The sequence below is a fragment of the Dermacentor silvarum genome, chromosome 5 (assembly GCF_013339745.2).
Source record: "Dermacentor silvarum isolate Dsil-2018 chromosome 5, BIME_Dsil_1.4, whole genome shotgun sequence".
NCBI classification, from domain to species: domain Eukaryota; kingdom Metazoa; phylum Arthropoda; class Arachnida; order Ixodida; family Ixodidae; genus Dermacentor; species Dermacentor silvarum.
In genome coordinates, this window is record NC_051158.1 from 7,034,347 (window position 1) to 7,057,450 (window position 23,104).

The 23,104-nt window shown below is 47.7% G+C and overlaps 1 protein-coding gene across 1 annotated transcript; it reads right to left on the minus strand.

Moving 5' to 3' along the window:
- Nucleotides 1-1,059: 1,059 nt before the first annotated feature.
- Nucleotides 1,060-12,402, minus strand: LOC119452288 (BTB/POZ domain-containing protein KCTD9-like). The gene is made up of 6 exons (XM_049667156.1): nucleotides 12,323-12,402; nucleotides 11,099-11,295; nucleotides 8,823-8,890; nucleotides 5,017-5,140; nucleotides 3,137-3,247; nucleotides 1,060-1,214 (listed from the first exon to the last, which is right to left on the minus strand). Exons 1-6 carry the CDS (start codon nucleotides 12,400-12,402, stop codon nucleotides 1,060-1,062), a joined length of 735 nt encoding a protein of 244 aa, XP_049523113.1.
- Nucleotides 12,403-23,104: the final 10,702 nt, after the last annotated feature.

Consider the following 23,104-nt stretch of genomic DNA (forward strand, 5'->3'; position numbering starts at 1 on the left):
CTATCTGGCTACCTAGCTTTTCCACCAAAACCGTAGGCTGATCTCGGAGATAGGACAGTATAAAAATGTGGCCCGATCCCGAAGGTAGCGCCGTTTAAGATGTGGGTCGTTCCCGTAGGTTCGGACCACTGAGCATGCGCTGCTCCTGAATGAACAATTTTGACGCCAACTTGGAAATGGGCCAATGAGTATACGGACCCTGGGCAAGTGTTACGGGCAAGCAACGGGCTATTGGGTATATGCCATTCTTCAGTTAATCTATTTGACGCCTACATAGATGCATGTGCGTGTGCCACTGAGTATGCATGAACTTGATGGCGCCGCCGCCAGAAGGCACATCGTATTCAGAGGAAAGCAAGGGGCAGTCTGTGCGTTGCTATTTGAGGCTCGAGCGGGTTACCTAACGTCAAAAAAACGTACCAGAGCAATAATTCGGCACTAGATGAGACATGTGCATGCTGCAGCGAAAATCCCGAGACCACTCGGCACATCCTAATGGAATGCGAAGGGATTCACCCAGTGAGAAGCGTAGCTAACGTACACCTTCCAGAAGCACTTGGGTTTAAAGGGGACGGAAGCGTCAGCCGGTCAGCAGTCGAGATAAGCAAGATACATTTAGACTATCGCTGAAAAAAAAAGCAGGCAACAGATTGGTACGACCGCATCTCTTACAGTGATAGGTAGTGGTAGAAGGTAGAGTTTGAAGAGGGAAAAAAAAACAAAGCTTAAGCAGATGTATACAAAAATGCTAGCCAGAAAACATGTATAGCATATCTGATTAAATCAAGAAGCTAGGTGAGTATTTGTAAACGCCTCGTTTCAAGGAAATTGCCATTGAATCATCATCATCATCATCATCATCAAAGCACGAAAGAGAAGTCCGGCTGCAGCACACGCGTCATCCGGGACACGTTTCGGCTATTCGCAGGGTTGGATAGTGATCGTAGATTATCTCTGCCCGAATTTACTGTTTCTTATTGCCTGCTTGTAGACAAGGCGCGCGTCAAATCGCAACACTCCTTCACCCGACTTCGAGGGTAGCTGTATACATACAACACATCAGGAGAGGGACGCACGCACCATGACGTCAGCGTAGCCCATTGCGGCGTAGCGCAGGTCGCAGTCCTGCAGGCTGGCATTCGTCAGCGTCGCGTTGCGGAAGTTGACGCCGTACAACACGCTTCCGTCCATGTTGGCGTCCTTCAAGTTGGCCCCTGCACCGGTGTAAGGACGGCAGGACGCTGCAGGCGCTGCGCTATGAACGTGCCCCGTAATGTGCCTATTCGTGGCATGTGCTTTTTTTTTTCGCAAAGGATGTATTGCTCTCGCACTGTTAGTATTTCTCATTGCAACCACATTGTTGTATACTTGGCATTTCGATTGTTTTCACATACTGTTCGCATTTAGTCAAGTTTATTACCATGACAACATGCTGTAGCATGGTCAAGCGGATTTAATGGTGCAGAGAAAACGCATCGCCAAGTGCCAAAGTCGGCGCTCCTGTATATCTTGCTGCGTGGTCTGTACGACAGTGTCCCTTCATTGATTTTCAATATTTTTTTTTCGTTAGGACCATTGTGGCCAAGTAAATCTTCTTGAAAGCTGTTAAGTTCAATCTCTGGTTCTTTTCGAGTAAGAAGTAGTGCATCTTTGCCTATAAAATATTAACTAAAGCTGAGCACATGCCGTCAAAGTACGTGGCGTCATTGCGAGCTAGTGAAGTTTGATGCGACGTCGGCAGCCATCTTGCGTCTCTTCTGGTTTACCAAGTGTCTTCTCGCGGTAAAAGCAGATTATTAACAGCGAAGCTGTTTAAGCCAGCCGTAATTTGTGGTGCGTACCAAGAAAGTGCCGCGCCGTAGCTATGGCAACGCGTGGAGGAGGAGACTGCGTGCTTGAGCATGCGGTCTCATCCTCGCCAGCTCCCTGTCTTCCCCAGCCCCGCCTCTCTTCTCTCCGCGGCGCGCTGAACCAGGAGAAAAAAAAAGCTGGTCGATTGATATCAAGTGGCTAGCCTCCAACGTGTTCGGCGTCGCAAAGCAACAGCGTTCTTGGCACTGTGCCAACCTTGGTTAGCCTGCGTGCGTTTGTGGCATGTCAGCAACGCTGTCGCTCGTAGGCGCCGACGCGCCCAGCGCTAGTCAAAATAAATGTCGCGATAGGGAAGGTACCTCCGAAAGCCTTCCTACACACATTCACAGTTTAGTTAAACCAAATTAAGACCTAGCAGCAGCGAAGTTAATACCTAGAAATAGCAGCCAGTAAGACTTGAGGATCGACAATTTCCCTGTGCCTAAGCTTTGCACGACCGAGTGCGAACGTGCCCGTTTATTTTTATTTTTTTAGCTTAAGTGGTGTGCAATACCAGACTTCTATAACGAGCTTAGAGCACCCAAAATCGCTTCTGCCGCATTCAACCAGCAAAAGCATAGCCTTTAATATCCGCATTTAAACTCCAGAGGGCACCACCCTATGAGGCACGTGTTTGGACACCACCTGTTGCAGAGGGACGTACTTTACAAACATTGCTCACGTTAGCTTCCCCCTTTAACGTCCCTGTTATGGCGTACTGACATCATGTTTTCGAGCCTTCATTCTTTTTTCTTTAAATGAAGATGCGGTATTTCTAAACGCCAGAATAAATACCGCGAGCCTCGTAGTGCCCTCAACAATTTATTATAATAACTTTTTCCGCACCCAGTTTCGGTTTTGTTTGGTTTCTACTGTGTTGGCGACGTCGAGACGCAATATGTGGTCACGTTGACGATGTGGTCACGTGACCACATATGTGGTCACGCTCGGTCACCTTGTACGCTGCTACACAACGAGTAATAGCGGGCGAGGCAACCGAGCGTGTGTCAGTACATCGCAATGTCCTGCTGCCACTGTGACCACGGAGTGTGTCACTGACGTCACAACAGAATGTCCTCCGGAGAAACGAAACCAAAAGTGGCTGCCGAAAAGCCATTATGTACAATTATTTACATCTCTCTGGGGACTGAGAGCATTTTTTGTTCTAGAATTTAGAGGTCTGGGATCTTCGTTTAACTCAAAACCATGAATAGCAGAAAATATCGTACCAATACCCCTTAGCGCCCGTGTTGTTAGAAGTCTTAATTAAACGTATCCAACTCACATTGGAGGTTGGCGTTCTTCTCGACCGGGCCGTTTGGGTCCCCCATCTTGCAACAACGGAAGTCGGCGCCTTCCAGGTTTGCCTTGATCATCTTAGCTCCATAGAGCTGCGCTCCCTGTGGGATAAAAACAGTGTTTCGTGAAAAACGAGAATACCCGAAATGATTAGTGCACGCCTACAGGTCCTCTTCTCATAGAGCCGTCCTATAGATTACAAATTAGTATCCACGTGCCTGCTTACCGGGATGACTCTTAACACGGAGTCACTCTAGCGTGTCCGTAAGCGCGCTGCGGTTTACGAAATAGCGGGACACACCGGAGACGTTTGCGTGAACGGTCGCGTTGGTGGCATGATCTTGCGGCACGGAGTACGGACGTAAAACTCCAACTCATTTGAATACTAAGAATTTGCTTTCGCCGCATTTTTTCCCCATCCTCGAAATCACGGAAAGCGTACAGCCGCAAGGTAGATTACAATTTTCGGCGAGTTCTGTCAAGTTTACAGAATGCGGACCCTAGGCGGGATCTCCCTAATGAAACGTCAGGTATGAAAACGTCAACTATGGCATGTGTATAGCACACTTGGAAGTCACTTATCTAGCCACGTGGAAAATATGGATTATGTAGAATGTAGATATTGTGAAAAAAAAGAGAGAAGTAACTTTGCTTCATTAAAACACTCTGACACCAGGAACAAACATGCAGCTGTCTACCTTTGAACTCGTTTTACTAACACAAATTGCACACATAATTTAACCTAGCAGCACAGCTCCATTCAGAAGTGTTTGAAGATATACGTGGCATGTTTATTACATAATTATTTTCGCTAGTGCTCTTGCTCTCGATGCACTTTGTTGGCGTTCACAAATGTGCGCATGCAGAGCGGATGTAACGCTGAGCGGGCGCACTTTCGGTCTCTCAGAAAAAAGAACAAATAATGGCAGCAGATCCAACGAGTTGGCATCTGCATACATCGAAGCTTTGTGTGAGTGCATAAAGAGTCGAAACACGAGTTTGTGTTTTTCTGGATTTCTTCTTTTTTCTTCCACACCACCGCCGCCGCTGCCGCGGATGCGCAGAGGCGAGCGCCATCTAGTGGTAGTAAAAGTAACCCAAGCGGTGGTGATGTCCCGCGCGTCCCCCGCTGTGATTGGTTGGCCTACTCGGCTAGAGAACAGCCACGCAGCGCACTCACGGTCAGGAAAACTCGGCGATGTTTGCAAAGAAAAGATTCGCGTTTAATATGTATTGCGATTATAACGCGAAGTTATGCCACAAAGTAACACAAAACGACGCGTGAAAGGTGGTTTCCGGCGATGCTTTATTCGTCGTTAATGCGAACTTCTATCTCAAAATTAAATAAAAGTACAAGTGCTGGCTTCTTTGTCACTGTCAGTGACAACGGCTTCGTCCACCGGGACCAAGATCATTGGACAAGCAGCAGTTCAGCCATGCCCGCGCCAAAATCGAACACGGCAAAGCCTTTCACGGACTGCGCGATGACGGACCGCGGGACTTCGGAGACCACTCGCTTGACACGCCTACACAACTGCGCCGATCGTCTTGATGAAGGCTGTGATTAATACGCCGTAACCACATTGGTGCGGAACTTACATCGTTCTCAATCGGGAGAAGAAAGACGGCGCAAAATGCACTGTGGCAACTCCCAGCTCACCGTTCTTATCGTCAGGCGAAGTGACAGAGGGTACGGAGAGCATGGCACGCCGGTGAAAATATTTAAAGAACAAATAAAAGAAACAGTTATATATTCTTGTCACGAACCCTAACGTAACGGCCAAGATGTTTGAAAAAATACAGATAAAATGGCGTTGTATTCGTGCAAACACGGTATTACGACGACGAGTGACAGGCACGCGGGACTCGCCTCGAAGTCGGAGTGGGAGAGATCGGCACCTTCGAAGTTGCACATGCTCAGGTCGGCCCCCTTGAAGACGACGTGCTGCAGCTCCAGCCACGACAGGTCGGCCCCCGATAAATTTTGGTCCTGCGCATTACCGGAACGTCGGGTGCGCTCTCTTTAAGGGCCCACTTAAGGGACAGCGAAAAGAATAGTAAACCGATATAAAGTGCAGCCACCCAAAATGTACACAGCGACACTTTTGCCAAGAACAGTTGCCGTGAGGAAGGTAATGACTTTAACGTTGAGCTATTAATTAACGCCACCAGTGTGGATACAAAAGGATACTATTTATATTACCACAGTGCGGCACGGCTGGACGAGGCACATATAAGTACTTGAAGCATACACAAATCGCTACTTTCAGCTACAAACTTTATTTTGGAACGTGCACGATATATTGTGTAGGCCCGGTTGTGTATACGATTCCATCACGTACGCAACCGGGCTATCAAAAACAAAAAAATGCCAACATTTAGAGGCCTGCATTGAGGAACTGATTCGCCTCCAACAATGTAATCACAACGCGCTATGTGAAGGGCTATGGCGATAGCTCGAGAAAACGCAACTTCGTTTCCGATAACGCCACCAAAGGTGTGCTCACAAACATTTCTTTCATTGTTCTGATTGCATAAGCTTCGAGAATTTATCTTTCTTCTTCCTGGGGTTCTACGTGACAAAACCAGTTCTGATTATGAGGAACGCCGTAGTGGAGTGCTCCGGTTTAATTTTCACCACCTGGGGTTCTTTAACGTGCACTACAACGCAAGCACACAGGCGTTATTGCATTTCGCCCCCATCGAAATGCGGCCGCCGCGGCCGGGATTCGATCCCGTGACCTGGTGCTCAGCAGCGCAACGCCTTAGCTGACTGAGCCACCCCGGCGGGTAAAAATTTCTCCTGTCATTCTTCTTTGGGCACGATTCAAAATAGTTGTTTCTTTTTCAAAGACAAGGACCAGGCCGCCCTTCTGACAGCGCATGCCTAAACGGCCTGAAATAAATTTTATGACATTCTAATGATGCTCTTTTAACCTCTAATTAAGACAAGTCCTCGTCTAACCAATATACGCATATTCGCATCAAAAGGGTATTGAATAAACAACGTTCTGTACGCAATTCACAAATTGCATGCCGTGCCTTGTGAGACCGGCGGTCGTCTCTCTTTTTTTTTTTTTTTTTGTACAATTTGACTTTCTGGCAAACCCTCCACAATAACTCAGAAGCACAAAAATTTAAAGCTAAGCGAATAGTTATTTTTGAGACCGAATCAAATACGAATCAGGATATCGAAGACTTTTCGAATTGTCTTCGAATAATGAATAGCCGTTGTCACAATTATTATAAAACGGTGTTCACATCCCACTATTCTCAAAATTAGCAAGTTTCTGTCATCACATAATACGTTACGAAGTGTTGTTCATTAAAAGTTAAGCATTAGGGGCAAACAAGTAGTCCCTTCGCATGCACACGGTTCTTCAAAGAGTGCAAGTGACAGCTGTACAGCCTGTAATGTATGGCTACCTAAGTGACATAGTCTGCTCCACTACGCAAGTTCTTACGTTTTATGTCTTTACTATGCCCGTGTGGCTGAAAACTTACTGCATATTTGCTAAAAGTTTATGTTTACTTGGGCGCAGTTGACGTTCTGAAATATACGAAAAGTATTGGAAAAAATATTCGTATTGACACGTATACATGTTTATCTTTCACCGGTGGCCGCTTTCCACCGGCTAACAAATGTTAAACGTTATCGCTCGGCGCAGGACGCGCCTGTATCGGAAGTTTCTAGAACGTTATCGATGCTTCTTTCCGTTGCCTGTTTTCACCGACGCTTATGTTATCTGATTGTATGACCGACGCGAATTGTCTAGAACTTTCTGGAAGACACGCAAGCATCAGGGATTAATCTGGAACCTTCGATGACTCAGGTATAAAAGCCGACGCGTTTCGCCGCTGATCAGATTTCGACGACCGCCGACTGTGTTCGCCACTTTCGTTGTGCGGCGAGTGTAGCTTGCTTTTTTGGGCACAGGTTCGCCCACTAAAGAATTAGTTTCGTCATACACAGTTTTACGACTGTTTACTTCAGCGTCACTACTACGTGACAGTATTTACGAATAGTGACTCTACGATTCGTTATTCGAAAGCTTCGAATATTCGCACACCCCTAAAAAAACTATATTCATGTGTGTAAGTTACGACGACAACCTTCTTTGGATTGGCAGTGCATTGCATTCATTCGAAATTGCCCTGTAGTTCTTACTTTTGTTGTCCTCCGGTGCCGAGGGCAACTGTCTCAAGGGGTAACCCGAATCTACCAAACGGTTGGCCCCGCCCCACGAGCTTGTTTCAACCTTGTGGTCACAGGATTTTATCAGAGAATCACGAAGACAAGATTGTACACTACAGCGCGTTTTAACAGCTTCGGCAGTGTACAGATAAGAATGGAAGTACTGGCTTATTGCCACTCGGCTCGTAGTTCAACAGACACTTCGTGATGAAACAAGTACGAACCTAAGTCTGAAAATCTTATGACATTGTCTACGTGCAGTTCTTACGTCAACACCAAAATGGACAGATCATCGCTAAACATGGTTTAGGCTTTCGCGACCTTGTAATTTACAGCGCTCCAAAATGTCCTTGCTGCACAATTGAACCTCACCTGGAAGCTTATTCGCGTGACTGACACTTTGCAGAGGGCGCGGAGAACGTCCTGTCGAGTCAGAGGAGCGGGGCCTGCCTGCACATATATACAGGTTGCCTCTTTTTTTTTCGTTTTAGACCACACAGAATTTTTAAATATCGCCTTCTTCAGATAGCATAATTCTAGTCATTGAGGTGGATAACTCAAAGAGGCGTACCATTCTTGCGCAAGAAATCGAAATGCATAATCGACTAAATAGCCGAAATTCACTTCTAACTTTTTAGATTATTGCTTTATGGTACATATTGCGATTTACGAATGGCAGCCCGTGAGTTCGCAGGGCGTATTCACTCGGAACGAATTTTCAGCATGACGTCAATTTCAAGATAATTCATTCCGAAAGTGTGCGACTAAATACATGGGAGTTCCAGTTACTCTTGTGCTTCAATGCATGAATTTCCCGCGGCCAAGCCGGCGCCTTGAGACACTAGGCGCGTTTCGATTTGCACGCATCGACAGGTGGAACCGCAGCTATCAGTAGCAATTACGTGCGTTCTCCGGGTCTCATTGCCTTTTGCATTTGAAAAAAAAAAAGCGTAGGTGGGTTTAAAATGTGGGCGAATAAAGGCTGATAAAGCGTAGTAAGGAAATCCACAACAACGTCTCAGGCCACAAGCACGATGGTTAGACAAATTTAGGTATACTAACCGTCATGCCCATGTTAGTTCAGGTATAACGTTGCCACAGTTCCCTTTGGTAATTTTTTCTAGAAAACTCCATACTATGGCTTACACGGCAAGACTCCTGTGCACCCCGTTCTAGTTCGCTTATTTCATAGTACCACTGGAACCCTGGGGGCTGCACACAAACGTCACCGTCGCGACTTTCGTAAAACATACGGTTTTCACCGGCGTAAACGTGGCCTAAGCTGTCATTTCAATGTCACCATGAAAACGCTGCGTGGCTTGTCTAATGTGTATCTGTGCTGTATCACTATAGGTCCGTTTACGAGTGCCCAAAGTGAACTGAGTCGAATCAGACTTCGGCCTCATTAGCCCCGACTCGATAACGCTTATGCCTATACCTGGTTTAGCTAATCAAACTAATGCATACCATGGCTTACCTTCATCATACGCTCGATATCCGGAATCAGCGAGTCGAGTCCAAAGAACTTCGCCTCTTCGATTACGCCTGTCGGTGAGAGATCGTTGTGCCCTATTAGAGTTTTGGCATTTACCGGCCCCACTGCTTAGGCAGACACTGGACATGAATCTCACACCAGAGGTCAAGATTGTCATCCACCCGAGTGTAGCATGACGCTAAGGTGAAATCTCGATATAACGAACTTCAGGGGAACGCAGTACATGGCTCGTTATTCTGAAAAGTCCTTATAGTGAACGCCCGAAAATTAACCATTGCGCTCATTAACTCATCGGTTAGTAGGTTGTCCCCATATGAGCTATCCACGAAGACGTCGCTGTTGGCTCTCGGCCCGCGCTGTTGCTATTTTCCATAGATTTTGCTGTACAAAGAATCCCCAATACGGATTTTCATGGGAAAAAAACGTCGCAGTTGAAGGAAACCTCGTCTTGCATCGGGAATCGAACCTATGACGAACACCTCGCAGGGGCGGCCACTAACCAGGAAGCTAACCAGGAAGCTAGCAAATCTCGAAGCAGAAGGTCACTGAACATGGGCAAATCAGTTCTGTGGAAGCCCGCAGGGTGGAGTTGCGATCGCGAAAGGGCAAAATTGTTATACGCTCGCCAGTGGCAGGATCTGCGAAGCTTTCCTGGTGAGAAACCCATACTTGGTTACCTTTGCAAACTTGTGCTACACTCGGATCGATAGGGAATCGGGAGACTCGGGAGATGAATCTTGCGCCATAAAAACTCTCACTGCATCTGGTGAATTGTCTCAGGATGCCAGAGAGGGCCAAGAGACAAGATGCTGTTAGCGGTCATGTGTCTCGGTCTATTCTTTAAATGTTGTCACTAGACTATACTAAGAGTCTTTGCATCAGGTTTTCGTTAAATAAAATAATAAAAAGTAATAATGAAAAGAAAACAAGCCCAGGTATTGGAGCATTGTATTGGAGCATTTGTTTCATTTATTAAATTGTGACCATTAACCTAAGTTGCTTTGGCACCCATAACCCAATTCACATAACTCACAAATATTAGCCCCTGTTATTCCACATCAAGGATAATTACAACAAATCGCTCACCGTTGTTTCTGGCTGAGGACATTTACATCAAACAAACAAATATTTATAACTGTAAATGATTATTTACAATACGCAATTAGTAATTGGTTTGTAAGCTATCCACGGGTGAAACTTCACTAAGATATAAAAAAATCAGGTGCAACGGCATCATATGAGAATGAATGTACATATTACTGCGATTACCATTCAAGTGATGGTGCGTATGTAAATTTGGATTGTGAAATATATTATTCGCTGAGATTTTGATCCTTATGTTTACAGTGTGTAATTCTGGAGTGCAAGTTACATACTCACTACATAAATTGCTTACTAGGTCATACAGCAGCCAGCAGCAAATAGTCTATTAAAGCACGTATCCCGTGGTCCATGTCTGCTTGGCAAGACAGCAGACTGCACATAACTAGTGGCCTAGGCTAGCAGACCAGTTAATTCATTGGGAGGAGTGGCGTAAACGGGACGGGAGGACGGACCAGCAGAGCAGAGCAGACCAAGAGCATTGTCATTGTCATTGTCATTTTAGGCGGATGTCTTATGACCTACATGACACGTACGCATGTCATGACATTCATGTCATGAATAATAGGTCCTGACATTCATGTCACGACCCATCATTTACCTTCGTCATACACGCTTGTCATAGTATGCCAATTTTGGTAAATACCCAGTTAACGATACGACCATGAGGGCACCAAGACGTAGACTACTAGATAGATAGATAGATAGATAGATAGATAGATAGATAGATAGATAGATAGATAGATAGATAGATAGATAGATAGATAGATAGATAGATAGATAGATAGATAGATAGATAGATAGATAGATAGATAGATAGATAGATAGATAGATAGATAGATAGATAGATAGATAGATAGATAGATAGATAGATAGATAGATAGATAGATAGATAGATAGATAGATAGATAGATAGATAGATAGATAGATAGATAGATAGATAGATAGATAGATAGATAGATAGATAGATAGATAGATAGATAGATAGATAGATAGCGAAGTAGCTTAAAAATGCTAATCGCTTAAAGAACGCACTTTTTATCACGCTTATATCAGCTTTTTGAGGGGGATATGAAACTCAGCATGATACCTTGGACATTGCAGGGTAAAACTGCGGCAAGTATTACATTGAGACAGCCCTAATCGGCAGCACGCACCCAGATGCGAAATTTTGTCGTTCAGCAGCAGCCTGCCGTGTTGGAGGTAGTCCAGTATCGGCGCGGCGTACGTCGGGCACCGGTCGAGCATGTACGCTCCGTAGCGGTCTTTCTCCTTGAGGCACAATCCGCCGTCCACATCTTGGCTGTACAGGCAGCCGAGCATTTGCCGCGGCTGGCCGCGGAACAGTGCTTCCCTGAAGAGTAGGAGAGAGATAGGGGGGGAGAGATAAAGAGAAAGAGGGATATATATATATATATATATATATATATATATATATAAAGAGAGAGAGAGAGGGACAGATAAAGAGAGAGATAGAGTGACAGGGACAGATAGAGATAGATATAGAGAGAGGGGGGGAGGGAGAGGTACAGAGAGATGGAGGGAGAGAGCTGCGCAGGTCATGTAATGCGTAGGGTGGATAACCGGTACACCATTAGAGCTACAGAATGGGTACCAAGAGAAGGGAAGCACAGTCAAGGACGGCAGAAAACTAGGTGAGCCGATGAAGTTAGGAAATTTGCAGGTGCAAGTTGGAATCAGTTAGCGCAAGACAGGGGTAATTGGAAATCGCAGGGCGACGCCTTCGTCCTGCAGTGGGCATACATATAGGCTGATGATGATGATGATGATCATGATGATGATGATGATGATGACGATGATGATGATATATGCTCTAAACAACGCGGTATACGCCGGTGGCTTCAGTGTTGTACTGCTGATCACGAGGTCGCGGGTTCAATACCGGCCCCGGCGTCCGCATTCTGATGGGCGACGAAATGCAAAAGCTATCATGTACAGTCATCGCGTGCACGTTAAAGAACTCTGCAGGTGGACAAAAATTAATCCAGAGACATTCACTATGGTGTGTCTGGTAACCCACTGTGCAGTGTTGGGAGGAAATCTATTTATTTAGACGCTTTTATGTCATTGCAAATTTCCTAACTTCATCACCCCACCGAGTTTTCTGCCGTCCTCGACTGCGCTTCCCTTCCCTTGGTATCCATGCTGTAACCCTAATGGTCCACCGGATATCCATCCTACGCATTACATGGCCTGCCCAGCTCCATTTTTTCTTCTTAATGTCGTAAGTTGGAATCAGCTAGCTCAAGACACGGGAAATTGGAGATCACAGGGGAGGCCTTCATCCTGCAGTGGACATAAATATAGGCTGATGATGATGATGATGTCATTGGGTGTATTGCAAAATAACAATCACGCACCTTGTGGTCACGAAGTACTCTCCGCCCACGTTCAGTACAAGCCGGTCCGGATCACCAGGTGGCGCAGACGGCAGCGGCATTGAGGGTACTAAAGAATCGAGAACTATATGAGAACAAAAAAAAAAACTGTCAGCCCTTCCACTGGGGTGGAGATGGAAGACCAGCGAAGCTGTACTATGGTGGGAATTATGTATTTCCAATTATTTCTATTAAGATGTCACGGTGTAATTGGTTATTTGAACTATTACATAATGAGAAATATATATGATCCGGTGGTTTTCATTTATTTAGTGACCACAGGGACCATGGCCTTATAGGTCGCTACGCTATACCGCCATAGGGTGTACTGCAACGGTTGGCACGTTCTTCATAAACACGTCACCAACGCCGCGCGCGTTAGGTGCGAACGCGGGCAAAACGCCGCCGCCGTCGACAACAGTTCTGCGCGTTGGGAAGCATCAATTGCGATAGCAAATTAGTAGCGAGCCATACGGAGTAAGGATAGTAGTTTGGACACATTCGCTTACTGACTGAATTAACAAAGATGGTGGCAGCGCGCACACGCAAACATGAATAGATCACACTCGATTAGCGCACACAACCGCTGTCAAAAAGCTGGCGTGAGCAACCGCGCCAGCAGCAGCGAGCGAAGGTTCATGCGGTCTATCGCTTCAACGGAAACTAAGCGGCGAAAGCACGGCGCATACAAAGGTAGGAGCCGTGTTGCAGATCACTTTCAAGATACGGTGCACGCGACCGCCCGGAGCCGCGTAAAGTACAAGTTGCTCGCAGAGCAGAAGCCGCAACCCCTCCCTCCCGCGCTGCCTTCCCGCTGTCCTCCTTTCGCGTGGGAGATTGAGTCGCCAGTTCCCCTTGCGCCCGGTCGCAAGATACGCATTTGGTGCCGCAGCTAAACGTCGCCTCCCCTCCGTCCCTTCCTTCCGCGCGACTGGAAAAAGTCGCGTTGCTCTCCGCCGTGCGTTCGTTCACCCTCCGTGGCCTCCGCAATTAGCCTGAATGTTTCTGAAGTTGATCTGCAATTACGACGCGCTGTACGCGCTGATTTGACTCGGTGACGATTCAATATTAGTGTGTCAGCGTGCTTCGTCTCTCCGCAGCGTAGTGCAGTCGCTCATGGTCATCGACGTTGGTAGTCGTGATGGAGGAGACGTGCCACCAGGCGTCAGCGTGGGTGCATCAACGCCTAAGGGCGCTTTAGCCACAAAACACCAATAGACATTATATATCAACAATAAACTACACTACTTCTGTGAAGGCACGTTTCACTTTCGTGTTCTATACCGATTCCTATATAAGAGATCAACCACATTTTTTTTTTCTACATCCGGACGCGACCATCGAATAGTGAGCCCTTAACAGCTTCGCTGTAAAAAATGAAGAAAATTTTAGGCTTTCATTTATACTGAGCGCCGAAGCACTTGGTACTTATGAACGCAGCAAGATGGACAAACGTACAGCTGCAGCGGAAAAAGATTAGCACAAGTGGCCGACGACCGGAGCAAGAAATCGCGGTACGCGGCGCTCTTCTTCCCGTGCCCACTGGTATCTAAATTGCCAAATGATGCATGTCTGAAAGAGGGGGTGCCTGGCACTCTAGTTTTCGGCGTGCTAGGGCACAACAACGTCATGTGCCGGAATTTATCTGTTCGGGTGATCGGTCACTTGTACTAATATTTTCACTTGTGTCATTGTGTGTGCGTGCGTGCGTGCGGGCGCGCGTGCCGGCTATCACGTCAACTGGTCGCTTCCGTCGGCAGCAGCACAAAACAGCCTTCAAGATTGGTTTCTCAATATCGCTGATTGTGCGCTATGGACACCCAGATGAACGAAGACGATACCGCACTTTTAATGCGATGAGCTTTCTTAGTCTATTTCAGCCCTTTTGAATTTATCTATCTATCTATACATCTATCTTTCTTTCTATCTATCTATCTATCTATCTATCTATCTATCTATCTACTCTACGTAGTCTCTTTACGCTGCTTGTCCTCGTGACCCAAGTTGTCCACTAGCTTGGGCGACTAGGTATGTGCAGTCTGCTGTCTTGGTCGGGGGTACGTACTTTTAACAGACAACTTACACTCCCGAATTACATAACGTAAATATAGTAATTAAAACCTTTACGAATAAGAAATTTCCCATCACAAAATTACATATTCATCACCACGTGAATGCTCATCGCATTAATGCACATAATCACACTCAAAGGATACATTCTGTCTAATCGTATTTTTTTTTCTTCGCAAATTTTATTTTGACGGGTATCGTCCAGTCTGTTAATCTGCTCATTGAGCAGCGTCTCGTTGTAAAAGCATACCAGACCACCGCAAGGGCTGGAGGGAGTGCAAAAACTTCATGATGTTTCGCTTCCACGTGATTACCACCGGTGTCATGACGTCATGACACTTTCATTTCACCTACTGATAAATGAAACCGGAACTGGTTCGTAGAAAACTATTGTAGAATATGTATGGCGTTCCAGACTTATCAGGGCTTATCATTTAAATCAAAAGAAGATGTGGAAAATTTCATGTCAGCACTCGTTCAAGGGAAAATACAGGTCACGGTACATACCTATGTTCAGCAACTAAGCGCACGGTAATCTAAAGCGGAAAACGAAAAAATATATATATTTCACGTGTCTCTTCCTCCAGGTTTCAGAGACTGCGCGAATCTAACAAACCAGACTGCACCTTACCGCATACGAAATCCTCGCCCGACAAGACGCAGAGGCTGCAAGCCGAGGCACCAACTGTACGCGACGTCCGTTCCAAAGCGCGTGCGCGGATTGTGACGATGGTGATGGTCATTGATGATACTGCCGCAGATGATGATAATGATGACAATGATGATGATGATGATGATGACGACGACGACGAGCGTGGTTGCGGTGCTGGGGAGGTGTAGGGAAATGTCAGCGGCGGCGCCCGTAGAACGTTCTGGAAACGGTGACAGCACGCTCGCAGCGCGCTCGCGCACCTTGTAGACATCGCCGCGTGGGCTCAGAGCTTCCTTCCACATCGCTATGGGTCCAACTATGCCTTCGCCTTCACATCCTTAGAAAGTTCGAAGCATCCCCCATAATTGTTTGGGTGTGAGCCATTGCAATGACCCACTTCAGGCATTCGCCGTAACTAGCGCGGCGCCTTTATTCTCTAAGGCCACGCTTCTTGTCGTTCTGTGGATGCAGCCTACAGTACATGTGGGCGGTGCATGTCTTGATATCTTGTCTGATTACGCGGAACAGGTGAGTGCTCACTTTCTGGGTCATTACTAAGTGCTAATAAATACCGGTGTGCTGGATCTCGCGACACTGTCGTGGACTAGGCACAAAAAAGCTCGATCCGCATTAACAAGCTATTAGAGTCTAGAAACACCATGCGTGCGGCCGTGAGCGGTAGGGCGTACAGTCGTGTTGCCGATCCTTTCAGATAAATTGGGCAGTCCCGGTTTACTAAACAATGAAAGGAAGATGAAAGAATTGAAGAGTTTCGTTCCCGTGTGCAGTTCACGCAGTGTTAACACAAATGTGTCGCTATGTTCGCTTAAAAGAGGGTCATTCCATGCCAAGTGATCCAGACGTGCCACTTGACCCTCTCCTATTCTGCTTTAAAAGATCATGGCTATTTGCCACCTTGCTCCAAGGGATTTTCCAATATATATTTGTGAAACAAAAGTTTTCGTGTCACGTGACGTACTTAACGTTTGCTCAAAAACACGAAACATGGTTTTGCAAGAAAGTTATTAGAAAAGTTATTATAGTTATTACCCCTTGGAAAATTAGCCTAGTGAACATACACGGATTCGTATTCAGTGTTTAATGCTGCTTATCGGCAACTTCGCTAAGAAAAGCTTGTTTAGGCAACCCCAAATTCTGACAAATATCTACCAAACTTGCACTTTCTTCCTGGCAAAACTATTATTGATTTGGTTATTTGTGGTATTTAACTGGAATTTTCCAGCGCTGCATATTCAACTAATATTATTTAAGCGTCGATAAACTGTAGGAATTTTGTCAAATAACATGCGAAACATACAAAAATTTTGGTTTTGTTTAATTTCAGTGCGCAATTCTCGAGCTACTTCTCGTACAAATGTGACACAGAGTGCATTAGATAGGTCTGCTTATTTGCGTTCGATTTTTGTACATATGTAATCTTGATTTTTGTTTTATGCGAGGTATTAATTCTCGAATTTAGCCCCTGTACCACGCTTGGCATAGATCCGTGATACCTCTTCAACGCGAAGCGCAGGTGCTATCTTGCTTCAGACATCTGGCCCGCGCACTTTTGCAAGACGTCCTTCCTCGGCACGTAAGGTCTCGAATATTTTGCCCAGTTCCATTGACTATAAAATTTCTCTTGGCAATGAGCCAGGAGATCGGGCGAGGGCTCTCAGAGTTCACTTCTTTTATTTCGTCCTGACTTTTACAGCGAATCTGTATATGGCTAAAGGAAACCAATATCGCAGTCCGATGCACGGTGTAAGAAGATAGGTGCTCCGACGGCGCGCCCGCGCTGGGGCGAGAGAGCGGCCACTTCGTGTGACCGGAAGTGAGCGCCGCTGCTAGGGGCAGCACGTGTTCAGGAGGCCTTGGAGAAGCGGCACAACAGTGGATAATTTACCACCTCCGTCAGCAGTTAAACACCCATACCCAAAGATATGCAATTTTTCGTTATTTAGACGCCAAATCCTGGGCAGGTAGAAGGTTTCATGCCACCTACAGTCAAAATACCGTCATTTCGAACACGAGAGAGACGCGTCGTCTGCTCGAGCAGACGGTGCGCTGCGCTTACCGCTGCTCGCCACGTCGGAGTCAATCGGAATGTCGGCAGAAATATAAAGGGACGTTCCCCCAACCAAGTAGAGTCGTTTTAGGCAGGCGAACGATATATATTCATCGAAATAAAGCACTTCTGCCGCGCGTGTCCATAAGAGCGCCAGCAAAGCGAGCGAAAAAGTGGCCCCCAGAACAGGTGCTGCCCCTTGCGGCATCGGCGTGCGTAGAGTCACACTAAGTAGCCGCGCCTCGCGCCGCCGTCGGATCACCTTCCTAAAACACCATGGTCCGATGTACGCAGCAATGTGGGCCGAACCTGGTGATCACGCAGAAAGGGTCCTAGTGCAATGGCACATACCCCTGTGGACTCCGGGTGGTGGGCTCCGGGACCTGTAACGCGGCCTTGAACTTCTCTTGTCACACGTAAAAGAGAAAGAGAGGAGCGCCATTGGCTGCGCCGTCAGTGACGTCCTTCTCTCCGTCGCAGCCGAGCGCGCGTGCAGCAGTTTCTCTCCGACTTCAACATGGGTAGGCCACACATCGTACGAACTGCACAACAGGCAGCTTACGAAGAACAGCGCCGACAGCAGCACCGTGAGAGAGAGAGAGCTCGTGTTCGCCGTGCCGGTGCTGCAGTCCGGGCACAAGAACAGGCCCGGGTGGCCGAGCGCAAGCAGCAACTACGTACTGAGGATCCGGCCGCTTACCAAGCCGTCGTTTAATGAACCGTCGGGATAACCCCGGGGATAAACACCGGGGCCACACGTTTCAGCTTCGCTGGGTAACCATCTGTACGGAGTGCTTGGGCGGTGACTTTTTCTTTTAAATGCGAAGCATTTCTTGCCGGCGGCTCTCTCCTTTGTCCCGCGTCCCACCCCCACAGCGCATGCGCGTCCCCTCCTCCTCTCTCTCCCCTCTCCTACGCCCCCCCCCTTTCTCTCCTCTAGGAATCCGGAGCGCCGCGCTCGACAGGTGGTGCGACAGCTGCATACTCCGCTGGGGGCGCCACGGTAGTTCCGCGGTATGAAAATGACGGATCGCGCGCGCCTCATTCTCTCTCCTGTGCAGCGCTGCGATGAGCGCTCGGGCCGCTGCCGCGAAACTATCTCCCGCTCAAGCTAACTATCTCCCCGCTGCTTCGCATTCCCACATGGTTCCCTTTAGCGGGAGATGGAGTAATTTTTAGTCTTTCTTGGGGAACTTAAACGCTGAAAATTTGGTCTGTCTGTCTGTCTGTCTGTCTGTCTGTCTGTCTGTCTGTCTGTCTGTCTGTCTGTCTGTCTGTCTGTCTGTCTGTCTGTCTGTCTGTCTGTCTGTCTGTCTGTCCGTCTGTCCGTCTGTCCGTCTGTCTGTCTGTCTGTCTGTCTGTCTGTCTGTCCGTCTGTCCGTCTGTCCGTCTGTCCGTCTGTCCGTCCGTCCGTCCGTCCGTCCGTCCGTCCGTCCGTCCGTCCGTCCGTCCGTCCGTCCGTCCGTCCGTCCGTCACCCGATTCAGCCACCCGGCCAAAGTTGGACCACTTGCTTACCGCCCACACTACTTAAACTTGTACGGCTGTTCATACTTGTGAACGTTATCGATCACAAAGTAAATATTACGCATATCTGAGGCGCAACATCACTAGGTAAGTATTAGGAGGTGTGTTCCTTTAATAGAAAATACATAGATACGTAACTCTAAAGACCCTAGTTTCTTAAGCTGCGCTGAAAATGCCATGCTATGCGCGCCGACGAACGACGTTCCCCGACTGCGCGCCGACGAGCGCCCTCTGCCATGGAGGAAGGAAACCCCCTGCACAAGCTCATGTTTCCCGATGTATTGCCAGATGGCATCCATGTCTCACGCAGCGCCTCCTCAATTTTATCAATGCCAGCCAGATGCGGCCGATTCAACATAAAGGAAGCGCTGTCTGAGGCAGGGCAAAACTTAAATGGCCGCTTGATGAAATAATGCGGTAAAATGAAATCTGATCAAACAAACCTTCATGCCAGAACGGAAATGGTACGAGAACAGCATCACGGGTGGCCGCGGATCAGACCAGCACTCATGTAGTACGGGCGGCAGAAGACTATCGTCTTTCGACGACATTTGCAGCGAAGCACGCAGATACGCGGCAAATTTTTTTATTGCGATGGCAATTATACGGAGACTTCCACCGGATTTCTGCCGTCGCCGTCGCCGTCGCCGTGCGGTTCCGTATAGATAAAATCGTCGCCGCGCGCCGTATGCCCTAGCGGAAGCGTGCGGGGACGCACGCTGTCACGGAGAGCGCACGCACTCAATCTCTCACGCGCAAGCAAGGAAGCGGGAAGCGAGCGCCGGAGGGAGCGGGGGGGAGGGGCGCACTTCTACTCTGCCAACAACCGCGCGCGTCGCTCGCCCGCACCGTCTCTTATCTCCACACGGCTCTGACCTTTATGCGCTGTGCATTCGCCGCTCAGCTTCCGTTGAAGCGATAGACCGCACGTACCTTCGCCCGCTGCGGCGTATATGCGCTTGCTGCCAGCGTTTTGACAGTCGTCGTCTGCAGTCATTCAGTGTGATCTATTCATGTTTGTTTGTGCGCGCTCACACCACAGTTAGTAATAGTCGGGCCACATTTTCCAACGCACGCTACACATGCAATGCTGCCCGGATCGGCAGTGCAGCGCTACAGGTGTGTCCCTCCGCACGCGCTGCCCACGGGCAGCGCTTCTCATCAACACCACCATTTCACACGCGCCTTCTCGTGGTCATCGAGTCTCTCTTCATGTCGGTCTACTTACGCCGCAGCACACCTGCTTACTTAATCAGCTCATGTTTGCTACAATTCATATTGCTACCAAAGCCGCTCACCTTACTTCGTATGACATTACTGTGTTGCTATCGCATTCATTGCTTCGCCCTTAGGGCGAAATTGTGCCATTTTTTCTAACAGAAGGCCGTCTGTCATGAAACTTCTTATTGGCTAAATTAGTTTTCAACAGGTCATAATATTGAATAAATTTTGGCAGAACGTCAGAAATGGTGAATGCCTAAGTTTCTTATTACCCTGCTGGGTAATAAGAAAATTACGTCTCTGCCGGGCAGCTTGGGAAGAAAGCAAAGCAAAGGTATAGAGGGTGCCCAGCTAACGTTTGCCACGTTGCTCAACCTAAAAAAAAGGATAGAAAGACATGATACAGGATACGATGTTGTGATCTACAGTGTTTGGTCGTCATACTTCTGATTATCTTATCTTGCGCCGTGCATTTTTTTTTGTTTTGTTTAATCGTTGAAGGCCTTGGTGAACGTTAGCTTGGAGCACGGTGTAGCTTGGACACGCAATATGACGCAAACCTCAGCTCGTCGCCTCCGAGATTCCCAAAGCGTGGCGGAGGTTGGCTTATCTCCGAAGCTATGCCGATGAGCCGCGCCGGTTCTCTGAATCGTTCTGAATAGTGTCTCATTCCCCGGAAAGCAGCAATTCCCAGTTTTTCTTTTTATTTTTTAATCAGTTTCGGTATCAAAAACATTTTACAGCGGAGCTGTTAGAACCTCGCTATAATGACCATTCCGTCGTCCGCAGCTTCGCCGAGCTGCGGCAGCTCGCGCAACATAGCGAATGCGAGGTGGAGAGGAGGAGTGAGGCAGGTGGTACTGGGACGGGGCTTAGCGTGAGAGAGGGAACGGCACGGTGAGGGTGTGTGGAGCCGAGCGGGGGAGAAGGAGCGGCGCGACGGTTACAGGTGGTGGGACGTCATTACTCTCCGATAAAACCCGCGCGCTCCCTTCGGCGGTCCTCTTTCTCGCAGCGGAAAAAGAAGTGCCGCGGCGTTCGCTCAGCTATGGGGAAGACTACCTGTCAGGCCTCCCGAGGAAGAAGCCGCTCGACTGGAGCTCCGTCGAAAAGATGATCATGAACGGAAGCGTAAGCAGAGATCCGATCCTGAAGCGAGAGCTAGGGAAGTTGAAACCAAGTGTCGCAGAAGAGAAGATCCCGAGTTTAGATTGAGGGAAGCCGAGAGTCCGCGTAGGTGAAGAAATCTTAGCATTCCCATTCTGCACTGGCATGTAAAAAAAATTATGGGTGGCTCTGCTATCGCAAACACCAGAGACCAGCGGAGCTGGGTGAAGACCAGCAAAAGTTGCACTAAGTGACTAAGTGTGTGGTTTGCCACTACTTTACTAGGCTTCCCCCACCTCCGCTGGTCTCTGGTGTTTGTGATAGAGCCACGCACAATTTTTTAGAGCTTCTCGTGACGCATCCCCTCCTATTTCCAACGTCAAATTTTGCACTGGAGCATCTTTCTATGGCCACTATCTGAAAGTAGGTAGATTAGATAAACTTTAATCCAAATATAGTTTTGTCTTGCCCCAATGGGGCATCACTAATGGTCGGGGCCCCTAGTCCAGAGCTCCGCTGGCTCTTGCCATCTTCTCTGCTCTCTGGATCAGCTTGAGCTGGTCGTCGAGGGCCGAGCTGGACAGCAGTGCCTCCCATTGCTCCCTCGTGGTGTTCGTGTCATGGTGTTCTATGTTGTGTAGCGTGCACTCCCACGTAATGTGGTATAGGGTTGGTGTGGCCCCACACCACGGGCATTCGTCTCTGTAGGATGTGGGGTGCATGCGATGTAATATGTGTAGGTTCGTGCAAGTGCCTGTCTTGAGCCTACGCCAGGCAGCGGCATCCTCAGTCTTTAGTATTCGATGGGGTGGGGGATATCGCAAGCGACTCCCTCTGTGGTAGTTCAGGATTGCTTTTCATGCGTTCCAGAATTCTGTTAGCGCTTGAAGTCGCAACTAATCGTTACATGGTTCTTTGAATATTTGTACGTTATCTTCCTTTATTTGCCTTTAATCTTGTCATCTTCACTAATTCTGCAACCATCTCTCCGGGTGCAGCAACCACTCGCCCGTTTTATGGCAAGCTTTGAATATGGTAATAAGCGAAATGTTATGAAAACTCGATGCCTTTAGCGTAACAAAACGTAACCGCACAGACGAAGACGACCGTAGTAACGTCAATTTCGAAGACATCGAAACATAAATTTGTAGCGTGGTTGGGCCTATCGTTTATTACCACTTTCCAAACACATGCTTTCTCAAAAAAGCAGTGTTTGCACACTGGGAGGCGCTAGAAAGACTGCGACGACATACCGTATAGACGTCGCAACCACGTATCGTATTGTCGCCGCCTTATTCTTCCCAACTAGCGAGAGCAAAAAACCTGCCTGTCAGTGACTGCAGGTATACTGTAAAGGCAATCACCACGCAATCAGATAACTACTAATACTACTAGTGTCACAGTATAGGTAAAATTCCGGCCGCGGCAAAATTTCACCAAAGGACCCGGCGGGACGTAAACGATACTCACTCAAAATAAAGAAAAAAGAAAGGAAGCATACCTACAGACACTTGGATGCTTTCGCCTCCCGAAAGTGCACAGAATGCATGCTATCATCGTAATCACAGCAAAAAGCACAGAAAGCGTGATTTCAGTGTCCTACTGGCCGTACATGTCTGCGTATCTGTCGTCGTTCTGTCGTCGTTATGAGCGCGGTATGTAATTGTCCGCAAACAACAAATAAGTTCGTCAAGCAGAAAGAACACATGCGCTTTCAGCGGGAACAAGAAACTCGAAAGTATTTACTATCATTGCTAAGTAATCAGGTTACAACGTTAACTCGCAACAGTCGCTTGAAGCGTGAGCGTTATTACCTACGCTGATCTGCGCATAATATGGCTTTTTGTCTTAAAACCTTTCGCAATAAGCACGCTGGATGTTGGGGTCACGTGATACAGCACGCACAAGCAATCTGGATATTTCTTTCTTCTTTTTTCGCGTTGTCACCTTCCTTTGCGCCGAATATAAGGGGTCGTTGCCCGATAACTCTTGCATCTTTTTAGGCTTTGTGGTTGGCGCTCGGCGGTTTAACGCTGGACTTTCTGATATCGGACAAAACGGGTGAATGCGCGAGGTGGCCGCTGGCGGCGCCGCCAGCCAAAGACTTCTTCTTGGACTTT

Bases quoted from the DNA above. Each gene is read 5' to 3' on its own strand.
- LOC119452288 (XM_049667156.1), bottom strand. From the start codon at position 12,402: ATGCCGCTGCCGTCTGCGCCACCTGGTGATCCGGACCGGCTTGTACTG. The intron at 3,248-5,016 runs GTCCCGCGTGCC...TCCCACAGGGAG, and splicing joins CCACTCCGACTTCGAGGCGA to CGCAGCTCTATGGAGCTAAG. The intron at 1,215-3,136 runs GTGAGTTGGATA...ACACCGGTGCAG, and splicing joins GAAGAACGCCAACCTCCAAT to GGGCCAACTTGAAGGACGCC.